We start from the raw sequence: 24,775 nt of genomic DNA, 5'->3' as shown, positions 1-24,775 counted from the left end.
CATCATATCTACCCAGCTTCAAGGAATTAAGTATGAGTGTTGAATTGATCCATTATTCACACACTTTTGTGTTTCAGGGGCCATGAACACTTACTCCAACAGAGAGGAAGCCATTGGGGAGACACAACAAGACATCTATGCCAATTCCTAGAAAGAGTATGAAGAAATTTGGGAGGAAGATTGTGGGAATGAAGCTGACTATAACAATTATAAACAATCTCAAGCAAATGAAGACTGTCGCTCAAAACTATATTGTGTCAAAATTAAAGGAGGGGGGCTGGAAAGAAAGACTGGTTCTCTAGAAGAACATAAACCTTAGGGCAGATGGCCATTAGCAAAACGTGATTCATATCTGGGTGAGAAATCTCTTTCACAATAGGCTGCAGCCCAGCAATTTAAAAAAATAAATCAAATGAAATCTTTATTTACATTACTAACTTTAAAAACATCTCTTTTATTCGTAAATTACAATACATTTTACAGCTACTAGCATGACAGCTGACAGCACTGACTTGACACTGTTTTGGTTGGTCTTAGAGCAGACAAGCACCTGCAGGCTGGATCACCTTGAGACATTTGATAGCACTTGCTGGGAGGCCAAACAGAAGAGACAATATTACATTCACAGTTTGCATGCTTTTTATTTTAAAAAATCATAATGTGTGTACCATACTTAAGGGGACTCCTCAGGCTCCCTCCATCATGATTATTTGCTGATTCATTCCCTTAATGGAAATATAATCTGATTTTCTGTTAGTTCTTTCAGTGCATTGGTTGCATATGCTTGTTTAAAGTTTGATGACAATTTTGAATTGCCTGATTCACAGTATGCTTATTGCTTCACAATAGACAAATGTCCTTTTTTAAAAATAAGATTAAAGATGCAGAGTGTGCTAATTCTAATGTAGTTTTGGAGTGATTATTTTTGTTTTGTGATCATTTATGAGTCTCGGCTTCCTACATTTCATGTGAGGACTGATTCTGCCATTGGATTAAATAAAGGAATGAATTAATGAATATTAATAATATAAATAATAGTATACCCTCAAAGTCATTAATCCATTTAAACGAACCATCAGGTCTATTAAAAGTTGACGGAAGGGTGTACTTGGGTGTAGGTAGCTGTGTCTTTGTGGTATAGGAGCTATGGGGGAGCACTTCCTATTATTCCCAATGCAGTGTGTACTGTAATGTATGCTTTGTGTCCTAGGTCTCAGAAAATCAGTACCACTACAATGCTGACTGTATCTTAACAGTGCACATGTTCTCTGACTCACATTGCATTGTGTGTATTAATTTCACAAATAGACTGTGCTGCCATTTTGCATTGAAATGTCTTGTGTTTACGTTGAGAGATGGTGGATGAGGGTGTCATACCTTAAGAGCTCTGGTCCTCGACCTTTGCAGGACAACCTGGATAGTTAGGGGAGTTTCTCACTACTCACTATGTCAGTGTTCAAAAGCATTTGCAGGCTGACAGTTCCAGCTTCTCTGAAAGGCATCTATCTTTCATCTGTCTATTGCTGCATTTAAATGGGCCTGTTCTTCAATGTGGTCCAACTGTATAAAATGCTGTATAAAAAAGGTAAGACTCTCCAGCACACCTTGGAATCCTCAACCCTCAACATCCAGAAACAGACTGCCCCTTTTTCTTTCATGCTCTTGTGTCTTCAACCAGAATGAGTCAGTTTCAGCAGCACTCACAGCACTGTCAAATGTGGTTATTAAGTGTGTAAGTGATTGTATTTTCATCGTTTCAAACAAAACAGGTAGTAACTTGTACAACACAATGCAATTCCATCCTGATAAAGCACTTGGAAGCCATTCATTGCCATTGCTGCTTATAACACGTTTCAGTATTTTATTGAAACATAAAATGCATGTAAACATCACAAAATGGGTATTTTTTATTTTAACATCCTCTACCACCACAAACACAAGCAGCTACTGTAAACATATAGTGCATATATTGGTCTCTGCACTAAAGGGGAAACTTCAAAATACAAGGAATAAGGAAGTGTCACTAAAAGCTGTGTATTGAAGTGTGGCTGAGTGAAGAATTGCAAATATCTCACTGCATAAGAACTCTGTCACTTGCTGCTTTTCTCATTGCTTTCCTCTCTTCGCAGCGGCAGAGTCTCAGGTCCGTTTAGCCTGTGTACCACGGTGGCCTTCCTCCGGCAGATTTCAACAAGACCGGGATGTCGGAACTTTTCCAGGTCGTAGCATGTGGTGAGTTTGGTTTCCTTCCTTACAAGAAGCTTACTTCTGAGACACATAAATCAAGGGAATAAAAATACTGGCATTTTATTTTATATGCCCCCTATGGTTATTCTCACTTTAGCCATCATATTGACTAGCAAAATCAAACTATACTATGTGATCAGTCAGATCACATCAGTCAGGCCCAGACCGCTAACAACTGCTCAGTATAAACTTGGCTCCATGTAACTCTGTATTACAGTGCAAATACTACAGTGGTAAAGCAAAATACAATTCTGCTTATTTGAAAACAGAAGGGCATGTTTTGAGTTACACAGGATATTTTGTTGTTTTTGCAAATAACTGTTGAAGAAATTACAATAAAAAAATTTTGTTATGACCTGCTATCTACTTACATAGATCACAGTCAAAAGACTGTAAACAGGCTACAGCAGCAGTGTCACACAAATGTGTTTTAAAAAAACATTAAAAATATTATTTTATAAAAACTTTACATTTTTAAAGCTGATTGGCAAGATTTAAGTTGCTGATCAAGGATGGAATTCACATCAAGGCCTGATATTCCACTAATCACTGAATGATACAAACCATACTGTCTGTATTACATTACATTATTGTCATTTAGCAGATTCAGATAGGTTACAGTTTTATCCATTTATACAGCTGAATATTTACTGAGGCAATTGTGGGTTAAGTACCTTGCCCAAGGGTACGGTAGCAGTGCCCTAACTCAGCTCTCAAGGCTCGATTCCAAGACCTCTGAAATGTAGCCAGTGATGCAGCCAGTAACGGTAATAACACAAGCAAGCTAATGTTAGTAAGGGCTTATTGCAACCTGGTGCAAGTTTAAACAGCTGATCATACTTGAGATATCATGAGATGGCTCAAAATGAAATGTGACAGAATGCTGGTCGAAGTTTTTTTTTACCTTATTCGAAAGTGTGTGTTGTTGACTGCTTTGATTTGAGTGGACATGGATGACATATTCAGCAGAGTTAAGACAAGCATGCTAACCAGTGTTAGTTTAGCTGAATCACAAATCACTGTGGTGACTTTGATTAGCTGTTTGCAGTTTTTCTGCAGAAAAGAATCTGATGTTGTAGTTTTATACAATAAATAAAATAAATAAAATTATGCACATAACATGCACAAGAATTTATAACTGGATACTCTGAACGTAGCAAATTGTGTGTGACAAACAGTTTAGGTAGAACCTTGACATAAAGGGTTTTACAATTAAACAAGTTTATGTTAACCATTCATCTGTACAAGCTTATGAGAAGATTGCCTTTTGTGCCTTATCTGAATGAGGACATCAGACAATGTGCACAATGCAATAGTTTCTTAGTTTTTCCTTGTTTCCTTCCAACAGTTCACCTTCTGAGCATCAGTTTACTAGCTGGTAAGTGACTTCTGTTTACTGAGTTTGCTTAAGTTCCTTATGTTAACTCATGGAAAACTTGTGTCCTTATTGATCTCTTTCTGCTCTGTGACTTTTAGATGGAGTTCAGGTCAGATTGGTTAATGGGAACAGTCGCTGCTCTGGAAGAGTGGAGGTCTATTACAGCGGGCAGTGGGGAACTGTGTGTGATGACAGGTGGGATCTGAATGATGCTGCAGTGGTCTGTAGACAGCTGGATTGTGGGAGTGCTGTATCTGCTCCACAGGGTGTGCGCTTTGGCCAGGGGAGTGGAAAAATCTGGCTGGACGACGTTGGTTGTACAGGCAGTGAGTCCTCCCTCACGCACTGCTCACACCGTGGGTTTGGGACACATGACTGTAGTCATGGTGAAGATGCTGGTGTCGTCTGTTCAGGTAAAAGAGTCTCTTTCTCAACTTGCTCTACTCATTCTCAACACTCATTCTAGACAGTAACACCACTAAATTAGCCTTTGTTGATAAGCCTAAATTCTTAAGGTTAGTGTAATTGTACGTAAAGAATAATAAAAGTAATTGTGCAGTTTGGCTGAGTGCCTGGATGCTGGATGACATGGCAAGAAAAAAGAAAGATACTTTCTACTGAAAAAAACACCTCCTTTGTGTTTTATGTCATAAAACCTATGATGGAAATGCATCTCAGTTATTAGGCATTCCTACAGACTACATATTCTAAAGTTCTATGAACAATCATAAAAGCATCACACCCTGAAAACAAATGTGAACTGGCAAGCGGCACCAGCAAGTTCAGCATTATCTCACATGGGCTACTGGATGGCAATAGGATCTATTTACTGGTCTGACTGTCCCAGTTTTCTGACTTAGAAAGTTTGTACAGTGATCTTTGGGAATTTCACAAATGCTGTTTTGCTCACAATTGTGATGTCAGCAATAAAAGAACTAACTAAGAAGTTACTGACTGGATAGCAATCATTTAAGTTTGTATTCAAGGACACTGGAAATTCATTTAGCGTATTTCTAGTTTTAACTTTGATCCCCTAAGCCAGTTCTATTCCCTGTTTCGAAATGCCAAATCCGCAGCATCAGAAATGGTAGGTCACAACAGCTCCCAATCCAGCTATTCAGCGATAAAGATGCGGCTCTCCGGTTATCAGTTGCCAGGCAGATAAGATGGGTTTCATGAGCACCACAATATATGATATTATATCAATCAATATTGATATTATATATAATTGATACTATATAAATATTAAAAGTGGCACCAGTAACAATTGCCAGTGAATGGTAATCTTTCACTGAATGGTACGTAGAAGGGGTCAGTATGTGTCTGAGGTCTTATCCTGAAAAATACATGAAAGTAATTCATGTAAGTTTAAATCTGGGCACATTGCACAAGATTTGGGGGTGTTTTAACTCATATTGCATTTTGTTAGCAATGTGTAAGACTTACACCTTACACCTTACCTTACAGCCGTGGAGAACTGATTCCTCCAGTATTTTATTCCATGAATTTTAGATCGCCTCCGACTGGTCAATGGGAATTGTAGCTGCTCTGGGAGAGTGGAGATCTATTACAATGGCCAGTGGGGAACTGTGTGTGATGACGACTGGGGTATGAATGATGCTGCAGTGGTCTGTAGGCAGCTGGGCTGTGGGACTGCTGTGTCAGCTGTAGGTAGTGCCCACTTTGGCCAGGGGAGTGGAAACATCTGGCTGGATGATGTTGGTTGTAAAGGCAATGAGTCCTTCCTCACGCAGTGCTCACACCCTACATTTGGATCACATAACTGCAATCATGATGAAGATGCTGGTGTTGTCTGTTCAGGTAAGGGAATCTCGTTCTCTTAGTCTAATATTCTTTCAATATGTATTGTGATACTGTTGATATATTGATCCTGTAGTATTACTTTTATTAGTCATTTATGTTAGTACTAATTAGTTTCCACCTGCTGCATGTCATGTTTACATTTTGTTTCTTTCCTACAGTAGTTTCAGGCAAAATAATAAATAATATCCCAAAAGACCATTTTTGTAAACTTTTAAAGCATTATTTACATTAATACACACGTCTATGAAGTGAGTACACAAACATCTTTTTAATGCAACAGGTCATATATCAAAACCTACACTCTCCCGAGTCTCCACCTATTCCACCTTCTCACCTGGAGATGAAGTTCAGTTTAAATGCATCACCCCCCCCCCCCCCCCCCCCCTGTTGTTTGTCCTCTTGAGTTCCACTTATATGGATACAGTGCTGGAACTCCAGTGGCCCAGATGAATCAATCCACACAGACCAGTGTGGTGCTGACTGTGTCTAACGTGAACACCTCACACCAGGGCAGCTATAGCTGCCTGTACAGAATACCAGGGAGCCAGCCCGTCAGCTCTCCTCGTAGCAACTCCATTGACATCACCATTGATGAGTGCAATCATGAGAATATATTGACTGTATGTTAAATATGATGCTGGGGATTTTAAATCATTCACATTTGTACATTTCTTTAACATGTATTTTTATCACAAGTATTTACTAGCTTTGAATGACAAAGTACTTTGCTACATGAATTATATACAGCGTAACCCTCAAAAAAGCACTTTAAACAGGGCAGTGCCACATTGGAAATGCAAATTCATTCATTTCATACAATTTCAAATTGTATTTGCTCTTTTAATGTTCCTTGTTTGAGGTCAATTTACATCACATTAGTAGATATAAGTGTTCATTTTCCTGTGTAAATCACAATTGGCTTATAAGGAAAAGTCCTTAATGAATATTTTCTTTACGTATTGTTTTTGGTTCTAACACTCATATTATTTAAATCTGTTCATGAAATTCTAAAGATGGAGTTACTGGGACTGCTGCAAGGAAAATGTAGTTGTTCAAAAAATACTACAAGCATAAGGGAACAAAAGTATAAATATCATGGCTCTAGGAGGGTAAACAAAGTGTATTATTAATGGCTGTTTCCTGTGTGGAGAATGTTCAAACCTGCTTAAATAGCCTGCTTGTCCATATTAGAAACATTATAGCAAATCATTATCTCTGCACGAAGCTCATCTGTGGTTCCTTTTCAGATAGTGTTTGACTTTACATAAACCTATTGATTTATAATTAAAAACATGTTTGAATAGCAATATGAAGGTACAGTATTGATATTTTTCAGAGAACAGCCCTGTGTGTCCTCTCAGGCTTTCAGTAGTAAAGGCAGCAGTGCTGTGGACCGACAGTAGTACACTTTACCCTGGTATTTTATACTGTTCATGCATTTTACAAATAAGGCAGGGTGTGTGTGCATGTGAAACAGTTGTGGCTACATTTCTCAGCATCAAAATCAACCCTTCCCATAACTCTCAGTCTTCTACAGAGGTGTGTAATTTAAGCCCTTGCCAGAGGAAGTTGAGCAAATGAGTTAATGAGATCATTACTTGTGAAATAAACTTTTTTTATGAATTGCATGAGAGGTTCATCATTATAATTTCTGTGCATGAGTAGGAGCACCAAAGCAAGATAAATGCAATCCTAAACTATGCTCGCATGCAGCTACCAGCTGTTTTTCGTGTTTGCCCTCGTGTTGAGCTACAACACAGCTGGTCCTCACTGGAGGGTAGACGCTACTCCACTGACATCATCCATACAACTCGCAACTGCCTCATGAATCACAGGGTGCCTGAAGGCAGTCAGATGAACTCAAAGAAGAGCTGTGTCAGCGATCCCCAATGTAGCCAGGGTAGACAGAAGTAGAATGTGGTCCACTGTATCAAAGGCTGCAGAAAGGACCTGAAGAATCAAGACTGGTGAGCAGGAGAATGCTCTGGCTGATTGAAGAGGCTCAGTAATGGAGAATAGGGCAATCTGTGTCGAATGACCAGCCTTGAAGCCAGACTAAAAAAGGTCAAAAAGGTTCTTCTGGGAGGGAAAGAGGGATAGTGAGTTTGCGACAGCTCATTCGAGTGTTTTAGACAGATAGGGAAGGAGAGAGACTGGTCGATAGTTCGAGACAGCGGACGGATACAGAGTCCGTTTCTTCAGCAGGGGTGTGACTCGTGCCTCCTTGAGAGCAACAGATTCATCAGACCGGAGATGAATGGTAGGATCCTGGGAATGACAGTCTGCAGGAGTGGTGAGGGAATGGGATCCAGGGCACAGGTGGTAGGTCGATGTGATGTAAAGAGATGAGCGACATCAACATCTGAAAGTGGAGAGAATTTAGACAGAGGAAGGCTAACGAATGGGAGGGAGGAAAAAGAGGAAGTAGAGAGATGAGGGCTGTGGAGACTGGAGGGAACTTTTAATGTTTCTAATCTTTTGGTTGATTCAGCTGCAGAGAGATCAGAGGGGTGTAGGGGAGATGGAGGATTGAGGGAAGAGAAGGTAGAAATCAGTCTGCATGGGTTAGAAAGTGTGTCTTGATCTTTGATTTCATAAAAGGAAACCTTAGCAGAAGTCGCACTTGTAACATTCTGCTGCTATTTGTATATCTTTTTTAAAAACTGCTTCTCTTTTACTCTGTGAAAGGCATTCTGCAGTAGTTGATTGATGAGAGATGCTTTATGAATAACACCTGACGAATATATTTATTGATTGTGTGTTTCACTGTTGATGGCAGTGTTATAACCTTACCCAAGATCTTGAACTTCCAGCACCACATAATGCCTGATGTGATAAAGGTAAAGGAATGATATGTTACATGAATACAATGCAGTCTATGTTTTTTTTAGTGAGCCTACCAAATCCAAGAATCTGTGTCAGTGCCAGAGAGATTACATGGGGTCACAGTGTTGACATCACCTGCTCCATCAGTGCTGTGCACTCTGGTGGTACATTTGTCTTGGAGAAACACTCAGGGTCACTCACAGAGACAAGGGGCCATATGTATCAATCTTTGTGTATAACATGCCGTAGGACCATACGTATGCGAAATCCCACAATTTGTGTACGGAGGGTTTTCGTCAGAGTTATCAAACAAACACGTACGCCTGATTGTCTTCATAAATCTGAGTGTAAATCAGATTAGCGGGAGATTATGTGCACATGAACGCACTTAACGTCCACTGTAACAATTGTTGTTATGTGGACCGAGATACGCCTTTAATTTATTCGAATTAACATATAAAGATCCCAGGTAAATCTGAGTGAAATGCAGAGATTGATGTTGAAAGTGTTTTTGATTTACAAAAACAACTTCATCTTGTCCTGGTGCCCATATTGCAATGCGAGTGCAGTCGATTGTGACGATTACATTCGGAAAACCAGACGTCAGAACGAATTGCATTTTGATATTGGCCTGTTCCTTTGCAGTGTATAGAAACTTTATATACCTTGTAGTAATCCGGGTGATCCCGTCCCATACTATGGGCATGATACGGCTCAGACAGGATTGTGATATTCCCAACCTGCCTGCAAGATCTTTTTGGAATGTCCTGGTGTCGAGAAAACCCAAGGTGGCTAGAACTTGGAGATGAACCGGTACTGCATGGGTTCTCTGCGTTTCTCTGAGGAGAAGAGGCTCCAGTTCCTCACAGAAGCTGAGGGGAACGGCCCTTTGCAATCTAAAGTGACTTATTAGCTATACGTCATCATTGGCAAAGAAGTCTGCCTGGTCCCTGAACACACGTTCATGCCGGATTAGGTTATTCTCGATATCCTCTAAAAGCGCTAGCACAGCCATAGTGATTGTGAATGCTTTAAGCTTATACGTTGTAAAGGAGCCTATCATATGGGAGTACTCATTAAAAATGTTTGATTACACATGGTGATCTGTGATGTTTTAATTTTTTTGACCTCAAGACCCAATTACAATGTTAATATGATAATGGCAACTTGGCAGTCATAGTTTTGCCATAGTATCCGACATGTTCACAGTTTACAGTTAAACCAGTATTTCGCATGGACCAATGCATGCGCGATAACACTCATCAATGATTGACACAAGACCCGTTTACTTGCATCACCGTTAGTTCCTCTTGGTGTTGTCAACCTGCATATTACAGATTTTATGCACAAGTATTATGCAAGTACCTTTTCATGAATGTCAATTTATGTGTCGAAAGGTGCTCAGCAGGGTTTTAGTGCGTATGCACCATTGATACCATTGATGTGGCCCATGGAGTGCCAGCCCTGTCAGTCTGCCCCCGTGACCTTTCCTGGGGGGGGGGGCGGTGGAGATATTTAAATATGCATTGCTCATTGTTAATATAGACTGTTGATGTCAATTTTCTTCCAGTGGTCCTCCTGCAGCCCAAACACCCCGATGTTTTTCAGTTGAAAAACCTGATTGCTAAGTTAAAAAAATTTCAAATCAGTCAAATCGGTAATTGGAAAATGCATTTCACATTCGATTACTCTCCGTTAATACTTAGACCGGTTCATTTTCAGTGGTCCTCCTGCAGCCCAACATCTCCTTCAGTGCTCCTGTAGAAGGAATAATCTGGGGTTACCAGGGATCAGAGGTGATGTGGGGCCATAATTTCACCATCACCTGCTCCACCCCGCCACAGTACCCAGGAGGCGTCTTCCACCTGACATTCACTGCGTCCAATAGGACTGAGAGTCAGGCTGCTGTCAATCACTCTGCCTCCTTCCTGTTTCCTGCTGCGGAATTTTCTCACGAGGAGAATTACAGTTGCGTTTATGAGACCACAGTTTCCACCCGCAACTTCAGCTCCCCACAGAGTGAACTGCTGCCCGTAATGGTAAGAGGTAAGGAACCAACATGGAGGCCAGTACTTTCCACCATTACAGACTTTTATGAATACATTCCTGAGAGAGCTTGCAGGTGAAGTCTGTCATCTCAGTGTCTATCACATCTTTTTCATATACTGCATTTTGAGTATTTCTCTAGGAAAATATTAAGATGTTCAATATTAATATTTAATAAATACTCTATGTTATACATTTTCTTGTAAATTGCTATACAAATATGAAGTGCACTACAGAATAATGAGATCCATAACCCGCAAACACTTGGATTTTGTAAAGGCTGCATTTAAATAGTCAGTGTTCCTCAATGCCATAATGCCAGTCTTTTCCATGGTATCAGTTTTCAAGGCCATCTTAAAAGATTGTGTGATAATCAGGTTGGTTCTGTACAATGTTAATTTATGTTTTATCCTGGTTTGTCCTTTGAACATCAAATGGTTAAAGACATAGCTCTTTAGAATTGGATGAGTTTCATTTTTATGGGAAATTTTGATTCTTTTCTCCTGAAGCTTTGGGACTGTGGTGGAACTGTCCTTTTCATCCAATGAATGTTGACTTTTGTATCTTCAACCCAGAATAATATTAAGTTTTGACTGAACTGAAATGGCTTTGTGGGATATCTGCTGTTTCTTCAGTTGTTTTATTGTGGAATCTCCTGGCTTTTCCTGAATACATATGTCTTTTCATAAGACTCCTGTTGTGTACTTTCTCTGATTTTTCTCTTGAACGTAAGCTGCAAAGGTGTTTCCTCTCAGATTTCTGTTATTGCTCACAAGACGTTCTTTTTTCCCTGTTGTTTTTCAGTTGAAAAACCTGATTGCTAAGTTAAAAAATTTCAAATCAGTCAAATCGGTAATTGGAAAATGCATTTAACATTCGATTACTCTCCGTTAATACTTAGACCGGTTCTTTTTCAGTGGTCCTCCTGCAGCCCAACATCTCCTTCAGTGCTCCTGTAGAAGGAATAATCTGGGGTTACCAGGGATCAGAGGTGATGTGGGGCCATAATTTCACCATCACCTGCTCCACCCCGCCACAGTACCCAGGAGGCGTCTTCCACCTGACATTCACTGCGTCCAATAGGACTGAGAGTCAGGTTGCTGTCAATCACTCTGCCTCCTTCCTGTTTCCTGCTGCGGAATTTTCTCACGAGGAGAATTACAGTTGCGTTTATGAGACCACAGTTTCCACCCGCAACTTCAGCTCCCCACAGAGTGAACTGCTGCCCGTAATGGTCAGAGGTAAGGAACCAACATCGAGGCCGGTACTTTCCAGTATTACACATTCTTATGAATACATTTTTGAGAGACCTTACAGGTGAAGTCTACCATCTCAGTGTCTATCACATATTTTTCATATACTGCATTTTGAGTATTTCTCTAGGAAAATATCAAGATGTTCAATATTAATATTTAATAAATACTCTATGTTATACATTTTCTTGTAAATTGCTGTACAAATATGAAGTGCACTACAGAATAATGTCAGGCATAGCCCGCAAACACTTGGATTTTGAAAAGGCTGCATTTAAATAGTCAGTGTCCCTCAATGCCAAATTGCCAGTCTTTTCCATGGTATCAGTTTTCAAGACCATCTTAAAAGATTATGTGATAATCAGGTTGGTTCTGTACAATGTTAATTTATGTTTTATCTTGGTTTGTCATTTGAATGTCAAACGGTTAAAGACTTAGCTCTTTAGAATTGGATGAGGTTCATTTTTATGGGAAATTTTGATTCTTTTCTCCTGAAGCTTTGGGACTGTGGTGGAACTGTCCTTTTCATTCAATGAATGTTGACTTTTGTATCTTCAACCCAGAATAATATTAAGTTTTGACTGAACTGAAATGGCTTTGTGGGATATCTGCTGTTTCTTCAGTTGTTTTATTGTGGAATCTCCTGGCTTTTCCTGAATACATATGTCTTTTCATAAGAATCCTGTTGTGTACTTTCTCTGATTTTTCTCTTGAACGTAAGCTGCAAAGGTGTTTCCTCTCAGATTTCTGTTATTGCTCACAAGACGTTCTTTTTTCCCTGTTGTTTTTCAGTTGAAAAACCTGATTGCTAAGTTAAAAAAATTTCAAATCAGTCAAATCGGTAATTGGAAAATGCATTTAACATTCGATTACTCTCCGTTAATACTTAGACCGGTTCTTTTTCAGTGGTCCTCCTGCAGCCCAACATCTCCTTCAGTGCTCCTGTAGGAGGAATAATCTGGGGTTACCAGGGATCAGAGGTGATGTGGGGCCATAATTTCACCATCACCTGCTCCACCCCACCACAGTACCCAGGAGGCGTCTTCCACCTGACATTCACTGCGTCCAATAGGACTGAGAGTCAGGTTGCTGTCAATCACTCTGCCTCCTTCCTATTTCCTGCTGCGGAATTTTCTCACGAGGGGAATTACAGTTGCGTTTATGAGACCACAGTTTCCACCCGCAACTTCAGCTCCCCACAGAGTGAACTGCTGCCCGTAATGGTCAGAGGTAAGGAACCAACATCGAGGCCGGTACTTTCCAGTGTTACACATTTTTATGAATACATTTTTGAGAGACCTTACAGGTGAAGTCTACCATCTCAGTGTCTATCACATATTTTTCATATACTGCATTTTGAGTATTTCTCTAGGAAAATATCAAGATGTTCGATATTAATATTTAATAAATACTCTATGTTATACATTTTCTTGTAAATTGCTGTACAAATATGAAGTGCACTACAGAATAATGTCAGGCATAGCCCGCAAACACTTGGATTTTGAAAAGGCTGCATTTAAATAGTCAGTGTCCCTCAATGCCAAATTGCCAGTCTTTTCCATGGTATCAGTTTTCAAGACCATCTTAAAAGATTGTGTGATAATTAGGTTGGTTCTGTACAATGTTAATTTATGGTTTATCTTGGTTTGTCATTTGAATGTCAAACGGTTAAAGACATAGCTCTTTAGAATTGGATGAGTTTCATTTTTATGGGAAATTTTGATTCTTTTCTCCTGAAGCTTTGGGACTGTGGTGGAACTGTCTTTTTCATCCAATGAATGTTGACTTTTGTATCTTCAACCCAGAACAATATTAAGTTTTGACTGAACTGAAATGACTTTGTGGGATATCTGCTGTTTCTTCAGTTGTTTTATTGTGGAATCTCCTGGCTTTTCCTGAATACATATGTCTTTTCATAAGAATCCTGTTGTGTACTTTCTCTGATTTTTCTCTTGAACGTAAGCTGCAAAGGTGTTTCCTCTCAGATTTCTGTTATTGCTCACAAGACGTTCTTTTTTCCCTGTTGTTTTTCAGTTGAAAAACCTGATTGCTAAGTTAAAAAAATTTCAAATCAGTCAAATCGGTAATTGGAAAATGCATTTAACATTCGATTACTCTCCGTTAATACTTAGACCGGTTCTTTTTCAGTGGTCCTCCTGCAGCCCAACATCTCCTTCAGTGCTCCTGTAGAAGGAATAATCTGGGGTTACCAGGGATCAGAGGTGATGTGGGGCCATAATTTCACCATCACCTGCTCCACCCCACCACAGTACCCAGGAGGCGTCTTCCACCTGACATTCACTGCGTCCAATAGGACTGAGAGTCAGGTTGCTGTCAATCACTCTGCCTCCTTCCTGTTTCCTGCTGTGGAATTTTCTCACGAGGAGAATTACAGTTGCGTTTATGAGACCACAGTTTCCACCCGCAACTTCAGCTCCCCACAGAGTGAACTGCTGCCCGTAATGGTCAGAGGTAAGGAACCAACATCGAGGCCGGTACTTTCCAGTATTACACATTCTTATGAATACATTTTTGAGAGACCTTACAGGTGAAGTCTACCATCTCAGTGTCTATCACATATTTTTCATATACTGCATTTTGAGTATTTCTCTAGGAAAATATCAAGATGTTCAATATTAATATTTAATAAATACTCTATGTCATACATTTTCTTGTAAATTGCTGTACAAATATGAAGTGCACTACAGAATAATGTCAGACATAACCCGCAAACACTTGGATTTTGAAAAGGCTGCATTTAAATAGTCAGTGTCCCTCAATGCCATAATGCCAGTCTTTTCCATGGTATCAGTTTTCAAGACCATCTTAAAAGATTGTGTGATAATTAGGTTGGTTCTGTACAATGTTAATTTATGTTTTATCTTGGTTCGTCATTTGAACGTCAAACGGTTAAAGACATAGCTCTTTAGAATTGGATGAGTTTCATTTTTATGGGAAATTTTGATTCTTTTCTCCTGAAGCTTTGGGACTGTGGTGGAACTGTCCTTTTCATCCAATGAATGTTGACTTTTGTATCTTCAACCCAGAATAATATTAAGTTTTGACTGAACTGAAATGGCTTTGTGTGATATCTGCTGTTTCTTCAGTTGTTTTATTGTGGAATCTCCTGGCTTTTCCTGAACACATATGTCTTTTCATAAGACTCCTGTTGTGTACTTTCTCTGATTTTTCTCTTGAACGTAAGCTGCAAAGGTGTTTCCTCTCAGATTTCTGTTATTGCTCACAAGACGTTCTTTTTTCCCTGTTGTTTTTCAGTTGAAAAACCTGATTGCTAAGTTAAAAAAATTTCAAATCAGTCAAATCGGTAATTGGAAAATGCATTTAACATTCGATTACTCTCCGTTAATACTTAGACCGGTTCTTTTTCAGTGGTCCTCCTGCAACCCAACATCTCCTTCAGTGCTCCTGTAGGAGGATTAATCTGGGGTCACCAGGGATCAGAGGTGATGTGGGGCCATAATTTCACCATCACCTGCTCCACCCCACCACAGTACCCAAGAGGCGTCTTCCACCTGACATTCACTGCGTCCAATAGGACTGAGACTCAGGTTGCTGTCAATCACTCTGCCTCCTTCCTGTTTCCTGCTGCGGAATTTTCTCACCAGGGGAATTACAGCTGCGTTTATGTGACCACAGTTTCCACCCGCAACTTCAGCTCCCCACAGAGTGAACTGCTGCCCCTAATGGTCAGAGGTAAGGAGCCAACATGGAGGCCAGTACTTTCCACCATTACAGACTTTTATGAATACATTCCTGAGAGAGCTTGCAGGTGAAGTCTGTCATCTCAGTGTCTATCACATCTTTTTCATATACTGCATTTTGAGTATTTCTCTAGGAAAATATCAGATGTTCAATATTAATATTTAATAAATACTCTATGTCATACATTTTCTTGTAAATTGCTATACAAATATAAAGTGCACTCCAGAATAATGAGATCCATAACCCGCAAACACTTGGATTTTGTAAAGCCTGCATTTAAATAGTCAGTTTTCCTCAATGCCATAATGCAAGTCTTTTCCATGGTATCAGTTTTCAAGGCCATCTTAAAAGATTGTGTGATAATCAGGTTGGTTCTGTACAATGTTAATTTATGTTTTATCCTGGTTTGTCCTTTGAACGTCAAACGGTTAAAGACATAGCTCTTTAGAATTGGATGAGTTTCATTTTTATGGGAAATTTTGATTCTTTTCTCCTGAAGCTTTGGGACTGTGGTGGAACTGTCCTTTTCATCCAATGAATGTTGACTTTTGTATCTTCAACCCAGAATAATATTAAGTTTTGACTGAACTGAAATGGCTTTGTGGGATATCTGCTGTTTCTTCAGTTGTTTTATTGTGGAATCTCCTGGCTTTTCCTGAATACATATGTCTTTTCATAAAACTGCTGTTGTGTACTTTCTCTGATTGTTCTCTTGAATGTAAGCTGCAAAGGTGTTTCCCCTCAGATTTCTGTTATTGCTCACAAGACGATTTCTTTTCCCTGTTGTTTTTCAGTTGAAAAACCTGATTGCTAAATTAAAAAAATTTCAAATCAGTCAAATCGGTAATTGGAAAATGCATTTAACATTTGATTACTCTCCGTTAATACTTAGACCGGTTCTTTTTCAGTGGTCCTCCTGCAACCCAACATCTCCTTCAATGATCCTGTAGAAGGAATGATCTGGGGTCACCAGGGAGCAGAGGTGATGTGGGGCCATAATTTCACCATCACCTGCTCCACCCCACCACAGTACCCAGGAGGCGTCTTCCACCTGACATTCACTGTGTCCAATAGGACTGAGAGTCAGGTTGCTGTCTATCACTCTGCCTCCTTCCTGTTTCCTGTTGCGGAATTTTCTCACCAGGGGAATTACAGCTGCGTTTATGAGACCACAGTTTCCACCCGCAACTTCAGCTCCCCACAGAGTGAACTGCTGCCCGTAATGGTCAGAGGTAAGGAACCAACATGGAGGCCGGTACTTTCCAGTATTACACATTTTTATGAATACATTTTTGAGAGACCTTACAGGTGAAGTCTGTCATCTCAGTGTCTATCACATCTTTTTCACATACTGCATTTTGAGTATTTCTCTAGGAAAATATCAAGATGTTCAATATTAATATTTAATAAATACTCTATGTTATACATTTTCTTGTAAATTGCTGTACAAATATGAAGTGCACTACAGAATAATGTCAGGCATAGCCCGCAAACACTTGGATTTTGTAGAGCCTGCATTTAAATAGTCAGTGTTCCTCAATGCCATAATGCCAGTCTTTTCCATGGTATCAGTTTTCAAGACCATCTTAAAAGATTGTGTGATAATCAGGTTGGTTCTGTACAATGTTAATTTATGTTTTATCCTGATTTGTCCTTTGAACGTCAAACGGTTAAAGACATAGCTCTTTAGAATTGGATGAGTTTCATTTTTATGGGAAATTTTGATTCTTTTCTCCTGAAGCTTTGGGACTGTGGTGGAACTGTCCTTTTCATCCAATGAATGTTGACTTTTGTATCTTTAACCCAGAATAATATTAAGTTTTGACTGAACTGAAATGGCTTTGTGGGATATCTGCTGTTTCTTCAGTTGTTTTATTGTGGAATCTCCTGGTTTTTCCTGAATACATATGTCTTTTCATAAGACTCCTGTTGTGTACTTTCTCTGATTTTTCTCTTGAACGTAAGCTGCAAAGGTGTTTCCTCTCAGATGTCTGTTATTGCTCACAAGACGTTCTTTTTTTCCCTGTTGTTTTTCAGTTGAAAAACCTGATTGCTAAGTTAAAAAAATTTCAAATCAGTCAAATCGGTAATTGGAAAATGCATTTAACATTCGATTACTCTCCGATAATACTTAGACCGGTTCTATTTCAGTGGTCCTCCTGCAACCCAACATCTCCTTCAGTGCTCCTGTAGAAGGAATAATCTGGGGTCACCAGGGATCAGAGGTGATGTGGGGCCATAATTTCACCATCACCTGCTCCACCCCACCACAGTACCTAGGAGGCGTCTTCCACCTGACATTCACAGGGTCCAATAAGACTGAGAGTCAGGTTGCTGTCAATCACTCTGCCTTCTTCCTGATTCCTGCTGCGGAATTTTCCCACCAGGGGAATTACAGCTGCGTTTATGAGACCACAGTTTCCACCCGCAACTTCAGCTCCCCACAGAGTGAACTGCTGCCCGTAATGGTCAGAGGTAGGGAGCCAACATGGAGGCCAGTACTTTCCACCGTTACAAACTTTTATGGATACTTTGTTGAGAAAGACAATGCACTTTAAATCAGATGAATTTCATTTTTGGCTGTAATTTTATTCCTTTTTTGTTGAAGCTTTGGGACTATGGTGGAAAGGTCTCTTTCATCTTTTGAATGTTGACTTTTCTATCTTTACCCCAGAATAATATTAACTTTTGACTCAAATGGCGTTGTGAATGGTAAATCAAAACAGCCCCCAATTCAGCTGTTCAGTATTAAAGATGCAGCTGTCCGGTCATCAGATGCAGAGCAGATAAGCATACATGGGTTTAATGAGCACCACCATTCATTGACCCTACAGAATGAGATGGTATCTGAATATTTGAGGTGGGCCTGCTATCAATGGAGCCACGACCTCTTTAGTAACTTTAAAAATGATCAATATTGATGCAAAATATTAACAGGGGCACCGGTGATGATTGCAAGTGAGCTTATATTTGTTTAAATTAGCTTCTATCACTGAATGGTACGTAGAAGGGGTCAGTATGTGGCTGAGGTCTTATCCTGAAAAATACATGCAAGTAATTCATATAAGTGTAAACCTGGTCATATTGTGCAAGGTTTGGGGACGTTTGAGCTCATATTCCATTTTGTTAGCAATGTTAAAGACTTTGATGCCTTACAACTGTAGTGAACTGTTTCCTCACCTCTAGTATTTTATACTGTGACTTTTAGATCCCCTCCTGTATTGGCAAACTGTTAGATTTTCCCCAAGTCAAACTCGTCAAAGACCTTGGTCCTCATCAATCTCTTTCTCTGGGTGACTTTTAGATGGTCCTCAGATCCAATTGGTCAGTGGGAATTGTAGCTGCTCTGGGAGAGTGGAGGTCTATTACAGCGGCAAGTGGGGAACTGTGTGTGATGACAGCTGGGATCTGAATGATGCTGCAGTGGTCTGTAGACAGCTGGGCTGTGGGACTGCTGTATCAGCTGTAGGTAGAGCCCACTTTGGCCAGGGGAGTGGAAACATCTGGCTAGACAACATTAATTGTTCAGGCAGTGAGTCCTTCCTCACACAGTGCTCACACCCTAAGTTTGGATCACATAACTGCAATCATGATGAAGATGCTGGTGTTGTCTGTTCAGGTAAGGGAATCTCGTTCTCTTAGTCTAATATTCTCCCAATATGTATTGTGATACAGTTGATATATTGATCTTGTAGTACTTCTTTCATTCATCATTTATTTAAGTCCTAATTAGTTTCCACCTGCCGCATTTTTTTTGTTTCTTGCCTACAGTAATGTCAGGCAAATATAAATAATATCCCAAAAGAGCGTTTTTGTAGTCTTTTAAAACATTATCTACATTAATACACACGTCTATGAAGTGAGTACACAAACATCTTTTTAATTCAACAGGTCATATATCAAAACCCACACTCTCCCGAGTCTCCACCTATTCCACCTTCTCACCTGGAGATGAAGTTGAATTTAAATGCACTGCCCCCCCTGGTGTTTGTCCTCTTGAGTTCCACTTATATGAATACAGTGCTGGAACTCCAGTGGCCCACATGAATCAATCTACAGACACCAGCGTGGTGCTGACTGTGTCTAACGTGAACACCTCACACCAGGGCAGCTATAGCTGTCTGTACAGAATACCAGGGAGCCAGCCCGTCAGCTCTCCTCGTAGCAACTCCCTTGACATCACCATAGGTGAGTGCAATCATGAGAATATATTGACTGTATGTTAAATATGATGCTGGGGATTTTAAATCATTCGCATTTGTACATTTCTTTAACATGTATTTTTATGACAAGTATTTCCTAGTTTTGAATGACAAAGTACCTTGCTACGTGAATTATATACAGCGTAACCCTCAAAAAAGCACTTTAAACAGGGCAGTGCCACATTGCAAAAATGGCACATTTCATTGAATGAAATGCAAATTCATTCATTTCATGCAATTTCAAATTGTATTTGCTCTTTTAATGTTTCTCGTTTGAGGTCAATTTACAACACATTAGTATATACAGGTGTTCATTTTCCTGTGTAAATCTACAATTGACTTCAATGGAAAAGTCCTTAATGAATTTTTTGGTGGTATTGTACATCTTTCCATTAATTTTGCTTCCCAAACTTTATTTTTATTTTACTTCACTTGTTATTTACAAGTGTTCATGTTCTATTCTAATTCCAATTCTAATTCTATTCTAATTCTGCTCTAATTATGCTCAAATGCAGCTATCAGCTGTTTTCCCTTTGTCTGCAACCCATGTGGTGCACTACAGCCAGGGTAGACAAAATCAGAGTGTGGTCCACTGCATCACATGCTGCAGAAAGGTCCAAAAGAATCATGACTGGTGAGGCGCTCTGGCTGATTGAAGAGCATCAGGAAAGGAGAATAGGGCAGTCTGTGTCAAATGTCCAGCCTTAAAGCCAGATTGAAAAAGGTCAAGAAGGTTGTTCTGGGAGGATGAAAATGGTAGTTAGTTAGCCATAGCTCGTTCCAGTGTTTTAGGGAAGGAGAGAGAACTGCAGGCGGGTACAGAGACCTTTTCTTCAGCAATGGTGTTACTGATGCCTTCTTGAAGGCAGCAGGCACTAAGTCTGTGGAGAGTGACAGATTCATCAGACTGGAGATGAATGGTAGGATCCTGGGAATGACAGTCTGCAGGAGTGGTGAGGGAATGGGATCCAGGGCACAGGTGGTAGGTCGATGTGATGTAAAGAGATGAGCGACATCAACATCTGAAAGTGGAGAGAATTTAGACAGAAGAAGGCTAGCGAATGGGAGGGAGGAAAAAGAGGAAGTAGAGAGATGAGGGCTGTGGAGACTGGAGGGAACTTTTAATGTTTCTAATCTTTTGGTTGATTCATCTTCAGAGAGATCAGAGGGGTGTAGGGGAGATGGAGGATTGAGGGAAGAGAAGGTAGAAATCAGTCTGCATGGGTTAGAAAGTGTGTCTTGATCCTTGATTTCATAACAGGAAACCTTAGCAGAAGTCGCACTTGTAACATTCTGCTGCTATTTGTATATCTTTTTGAAAAATGCTTCTCTTTTACTCTGTGAAAGGCATTCTGCAGTAGTTGATTGATGAGAGATGCTTTATGAATAACACCTGACGAATATATTTATTGATTGTGGGTTTCAAAGTTTCACTGTTGATGGCAGTGTTATAACCTTACCCAAGGTCTTGGACTTCCAGCACCACATAATGCCTGATGTGATAGAGGTAAAGGAATGATATGTTACATGAATACAATGCAGTCTATGTTTTTTTACTGAGCCTACCAAAGCTAAGAATCTCTGTCAGTGCCAGAGAGGTTACGTGGGGTCACAGTGTTGACATCACCTGCTCCATCAGTACTGTGCACTCTGGTGGTACATTTGCCCTGGAGAAACTCTCAGGGTCACTCACAGAGACAAGGGGACATATGTATCAATCTTTGTGTATAACATGCCGTAGGACCATGCGTATGCGAAATCCCACGATTTGTGTACGGAGGGTTTTCGTCAGAGTTATCAAACAAACACGTACGCCTGATTGTCTTCATAAATCTGAGCGTAAATCAGATTAGCGGGAGATTATGTGCACATGAATGCACTTAACGTCCACTGTCACAATTGTTGTTATGTGGACCGAGATACGCCTTTAATTTATTCGAATTAACATATAAAGATCCTAGGCAAATCTGAGTGAAATGCAGAGATTGATGTTGAAAGTGTTTTTGATTTACAAAAACAACTTCATCCTGTCCTGGTGCCCATATTGCAATGCGAGTGCAGTCGATTGTGACGATTACATTAGGAAAACCAGACGTCAGAACGAATTGCATTTTGATATTGGCCTGTTCCTTTGCAGTGTATGGAAACTTTATATACCTTGTAGTAATCCGGGTGATCCCTTCCCATACTATGGGCATGATACGGCTCAGACAGGATTGTGATATTCCCGACCTGCCTGCAAGATCTTTCTGGAATGTCCTGGTGTTGAGTAAACCCAAGGTGGCTAGAACTTGGAGATGAACCGGTATTGCATGGGTTCTCTGCGTTTCTCTGAGGAGAAGAGGCTCCAGTTCCTCACAGAGGCTGAGGACAATGGCCCTTTGCAATCTAAAGCGACTTATTAGCCATACATCATCATTGACGAAGAAGTCTGCCTGGTCCCTGAACACACGTTCATGCCGGATTAGGTTATTCTCCATATCCTCTAAAAGCACTAGCACAGCCATAGTGATTGTGAATGCTTTAAGCTTATACGTTGTAAAGGAGCCTATCATATGGGAGTACTCATTAAAAATGTTTGATTACACATGGTGATCTGTGATGTTTTAATTTTTTTGACCTCAAGGCCCGATTACAATGTTAATATCATAATGGCAACTTGGCAGTCATAGTTTTGCCATAATATCCGACATGTTCACAGTTTACAGTTAAACCAGTATTTCGCATGGACCAATGCATGCGCGATAACGCTCATCAATGATTGACACAAGACCCGTTTACGTGCATCACCGTTCCTCTTGGTGTCGCCAATCTGCATATTACAGATTTTCTGTGTATGCCACCTTGAGACCATGCACAAGTATTATGCAAGTGCCTTTTCATGAATGGCAATTTATGTGTAGAAAGGTGCTCAGCACGGTCTTAGTGCGTATGCATACCATTGATGTGGCCCATGGAGTGCCAGCCCTGTCAGTCTGCCACCTTGACCTTTCCTGAAGTTAACTTTGTTCACCATGGGGCTTACCACTGTCAGTATAAGACAAGGGTATTTGATCGCCCCTTCAGATCCCCTCATAAGGATTCTGTCAGTTTCTCTATGATAGGCAAGCAACTATGCACACAGAAGTGTGTGTATGTGTGTGTGTGTATATATATATATGTGTGTGTTTGGGGGGGAGGGGTGCAGATATTTAAATATGCATTGCTTATTGTCAATATAGACTGTTGATATCAATTTTCTTCCAGTGGTCCTCCTGCAGCCCAACATCTCCTTCAGTGCCCCTGTAGAAGGAATGATCTGGGGTCACCAGGGATCAGAGGTGATGTGGGGCCATAATTTCACCATCACCTGCTCCACCCCACCACAGTACCCAAGAGGCGTCTTCCACCTGACATTCACTGCGTCCAATAGGACTGAGACTCAGGTTGCTGTCAATCACTCTGCCTCCTTCCTGTTTCCTGCTGCGGAATTTTCTCACCAGGGGAATTACAGCTGCGTTTATGAGACCACAGTTTCCACCCGCAACTTCAGCTCCCCACAGAGTGAACTGCTGCCCGTAATGGTCAGAGGTAAGGAACCAACATGGAGGCCAGTACTTTCCACCATTACAGACTTTTATGAATACATTTTTGAGAGAGCTTGCAGGTGAAGTCTGTCATCTCAGTGTCTATCACATCTTTTTCATATACTGCATTTTGAGTATTTCTCTAGGAAAATATTAAGATGTTTAATATTAATATTTAATAAATACTCTATGTCATACATTTTCTTGTAAATTGCTATACAAATATGAAGTGCACTACAGAATAATGAGATCCATAACCCGCAAACACTTGGATTTTGTAAAGCCTGCATTTAAATAGTCAGTGTTCCTCAATGCCATAATGCCAGTCTTTTCCATGGTATCAGTTTTCAAGGCCATCTTAAAAGATTGTGTGATAATCAGGTTGGTTCTGTACAATGTTAATTTATGTTTTATCCTGGTTTGTCCTTTGAACGTCAAACGGTTAAAGACATAGCTCTTTAGAATTGGATGAGTTTCATTTTTATGGGAAATTTTGATTCTTTTCTCCTGAAGCTTTGGGACTGTGGTGGAACTGTCCTTTTCATCCAATGAATGTTGACTTTTGTATCTTCAACCCAGAATAATATTAAGTTTTGACTGAACTGAAATGGCTTTGTGGGATATCTGCTGTTTCTTCAGTTGTTTTATTGTGGAATCTCCTGGCTTTTCCTGAATACATATGTCTTTTCATGAAACTGCTGTTGTGTACTTTCTCTGATTGTTCTCTTGAATGTAAGCTGCAAAGGTGTCTCCTCTCAGATGTCTGTTATTGCTCACAAGACGTTCTCTTTTCCCTGTTGTTTTTCAGTTGAAAAACCTGATTGCTAAGTTAAAAAAAATTCAAATCAGTCAAATCGGTAATTGGAAAATGCATTTAACATTTGATTACTCTCCGTTAATACTTAGACCGGTTCTTTTTCAGTGGTCCTCCTGCAACCCAACATCTCCTTCAATGCTCCTGTAGAAGGAATGATCTGGGGTCACCAGGGAGCAGAGGTGATGTGGGGCCATAATTTCACCATCACCTGCTCCACCCCACCACAGTACCCAGGAGGCGTCTTCCACCTGACATTCACTGCGTCCAATAGGACTGAGAGTCAGGTTGCTGTCTATCACTCTGCCTCCTTCCTGTTTCCTGTTGCGGAATTTTCTCACCAGGGGAATTACAGCTGCGTTTATGAGACCACAGTTTCCACCCGCAACTTCAGCTCCCCACAGAGTGAACTGCTGCCCGTAATGGTCAGAGGTAAGGAGCCAACATGGAGGCCGGTACTTTCCAGTATTACACATTTTTATGAATACATTTTTGAGAGACCTTACAGGTGAAGTCTGTCATCTCAGTGTCTATCACATCTTTTTCACATACTGCATTTTGAGTATTTCTCTAGGAAAATATCAAGATGTTCAATATTAATATTTAATAAATACTCTATGTTATACATTTTCTTGTAAATTGCTGTACAAATATGAAGTGCACTACAGAATAATGTCAGGCATAGCCCGCAAACACTTGGATTTTGAAAAGGCTGCATTTAAATAGTCAGTGTCCCTCAATGCCATAATGCCAGTCTTTTCCATGGTATCAGTTTTCAAGACCATCTTAAAAGATTGTGTGATAATTAGGTTGGTTCTGTACAATGTTAATTTATGGTTTATCTTGGTTCGTCATTTGAACGTCAAACGGTTAAAGACATAGCTCTTTAGAATTGG

The 24,775-nt window shown here is 40.1% G+C and overlaps 1 protein-coding gene across 1 annotated transcript in view; it reads left to right on the top strand.

Annotated features, from left to right (window-relative positions):
• The first annotated feature begins 2,201 nt into the window (after positions 1-2,201).
• Positions 2,202-24,775, top strand: part of LOC118794654 — a 42,206-nt gene continuing 19,632 nt past the window's right edge. The window contains exons 1-12 of the mRNA XM_036552905.1: positions 2,202-2,232; positions 3,724-3,951; positions 5,138-5,446; positions 9,998-10,321; positions 11,239-11,562; positions 12,481-12,804; positions 13,723-14,046; positions 14,965-15,288; positions 16,206-16,522; positions 17,433-17,772; positions 22,746-23,069; positions 23,988-24,311. Coding sequence (XP_036408798.1) covers positions 2,202-2,232; positions 3,724-3,951; positions 5,138-5,446; positions 9,998-10,321; positions 11,239-11,562; positions 12,481-12,804; positions 13,723-14,046; positions 14,965-15,288; positions 16,206-16,522; positions 17,433-17,772; positions 22,746-23,069; positions 23,988-24,311 — 3,493 coding nt within the window. The remainder of the gene's footprint in view (positions 2,233-3,723; positions 3,952-5,137; positions 5,447-9,997; positions 10,322-11,238; positions 11,563-12,480; positions 12,805-13,722; positions 14,047-14,964; positions 15,289-16,205; positions 16,523-17,432; positions 17,773-22,745; positions 23,070-23,987; positions 24,312-24,775) is intronic.

Source organism: Megalops cyprinoides, chromosome 19 (assembly GCF_013368585.1).
Source record: "Megalops cyprinoides isolate fMegCyp1 chromosome 19, fMegCyp1.pri, whole genome shotgun sequence".
In the NCBI taxonomy this organism is placed as follows: domain Eukaryota; kingdom Metazoa; phylum Chordata; class Actinopteri; order Elopiformes; family Megalopidae; genus Megalops; species Megalops cyprinoides.
The sequence above is the reverse complement of the archived record's forward strand: the minus strand, read 5'-3'. Positions and strand labels throughout refer to the sequence as shown.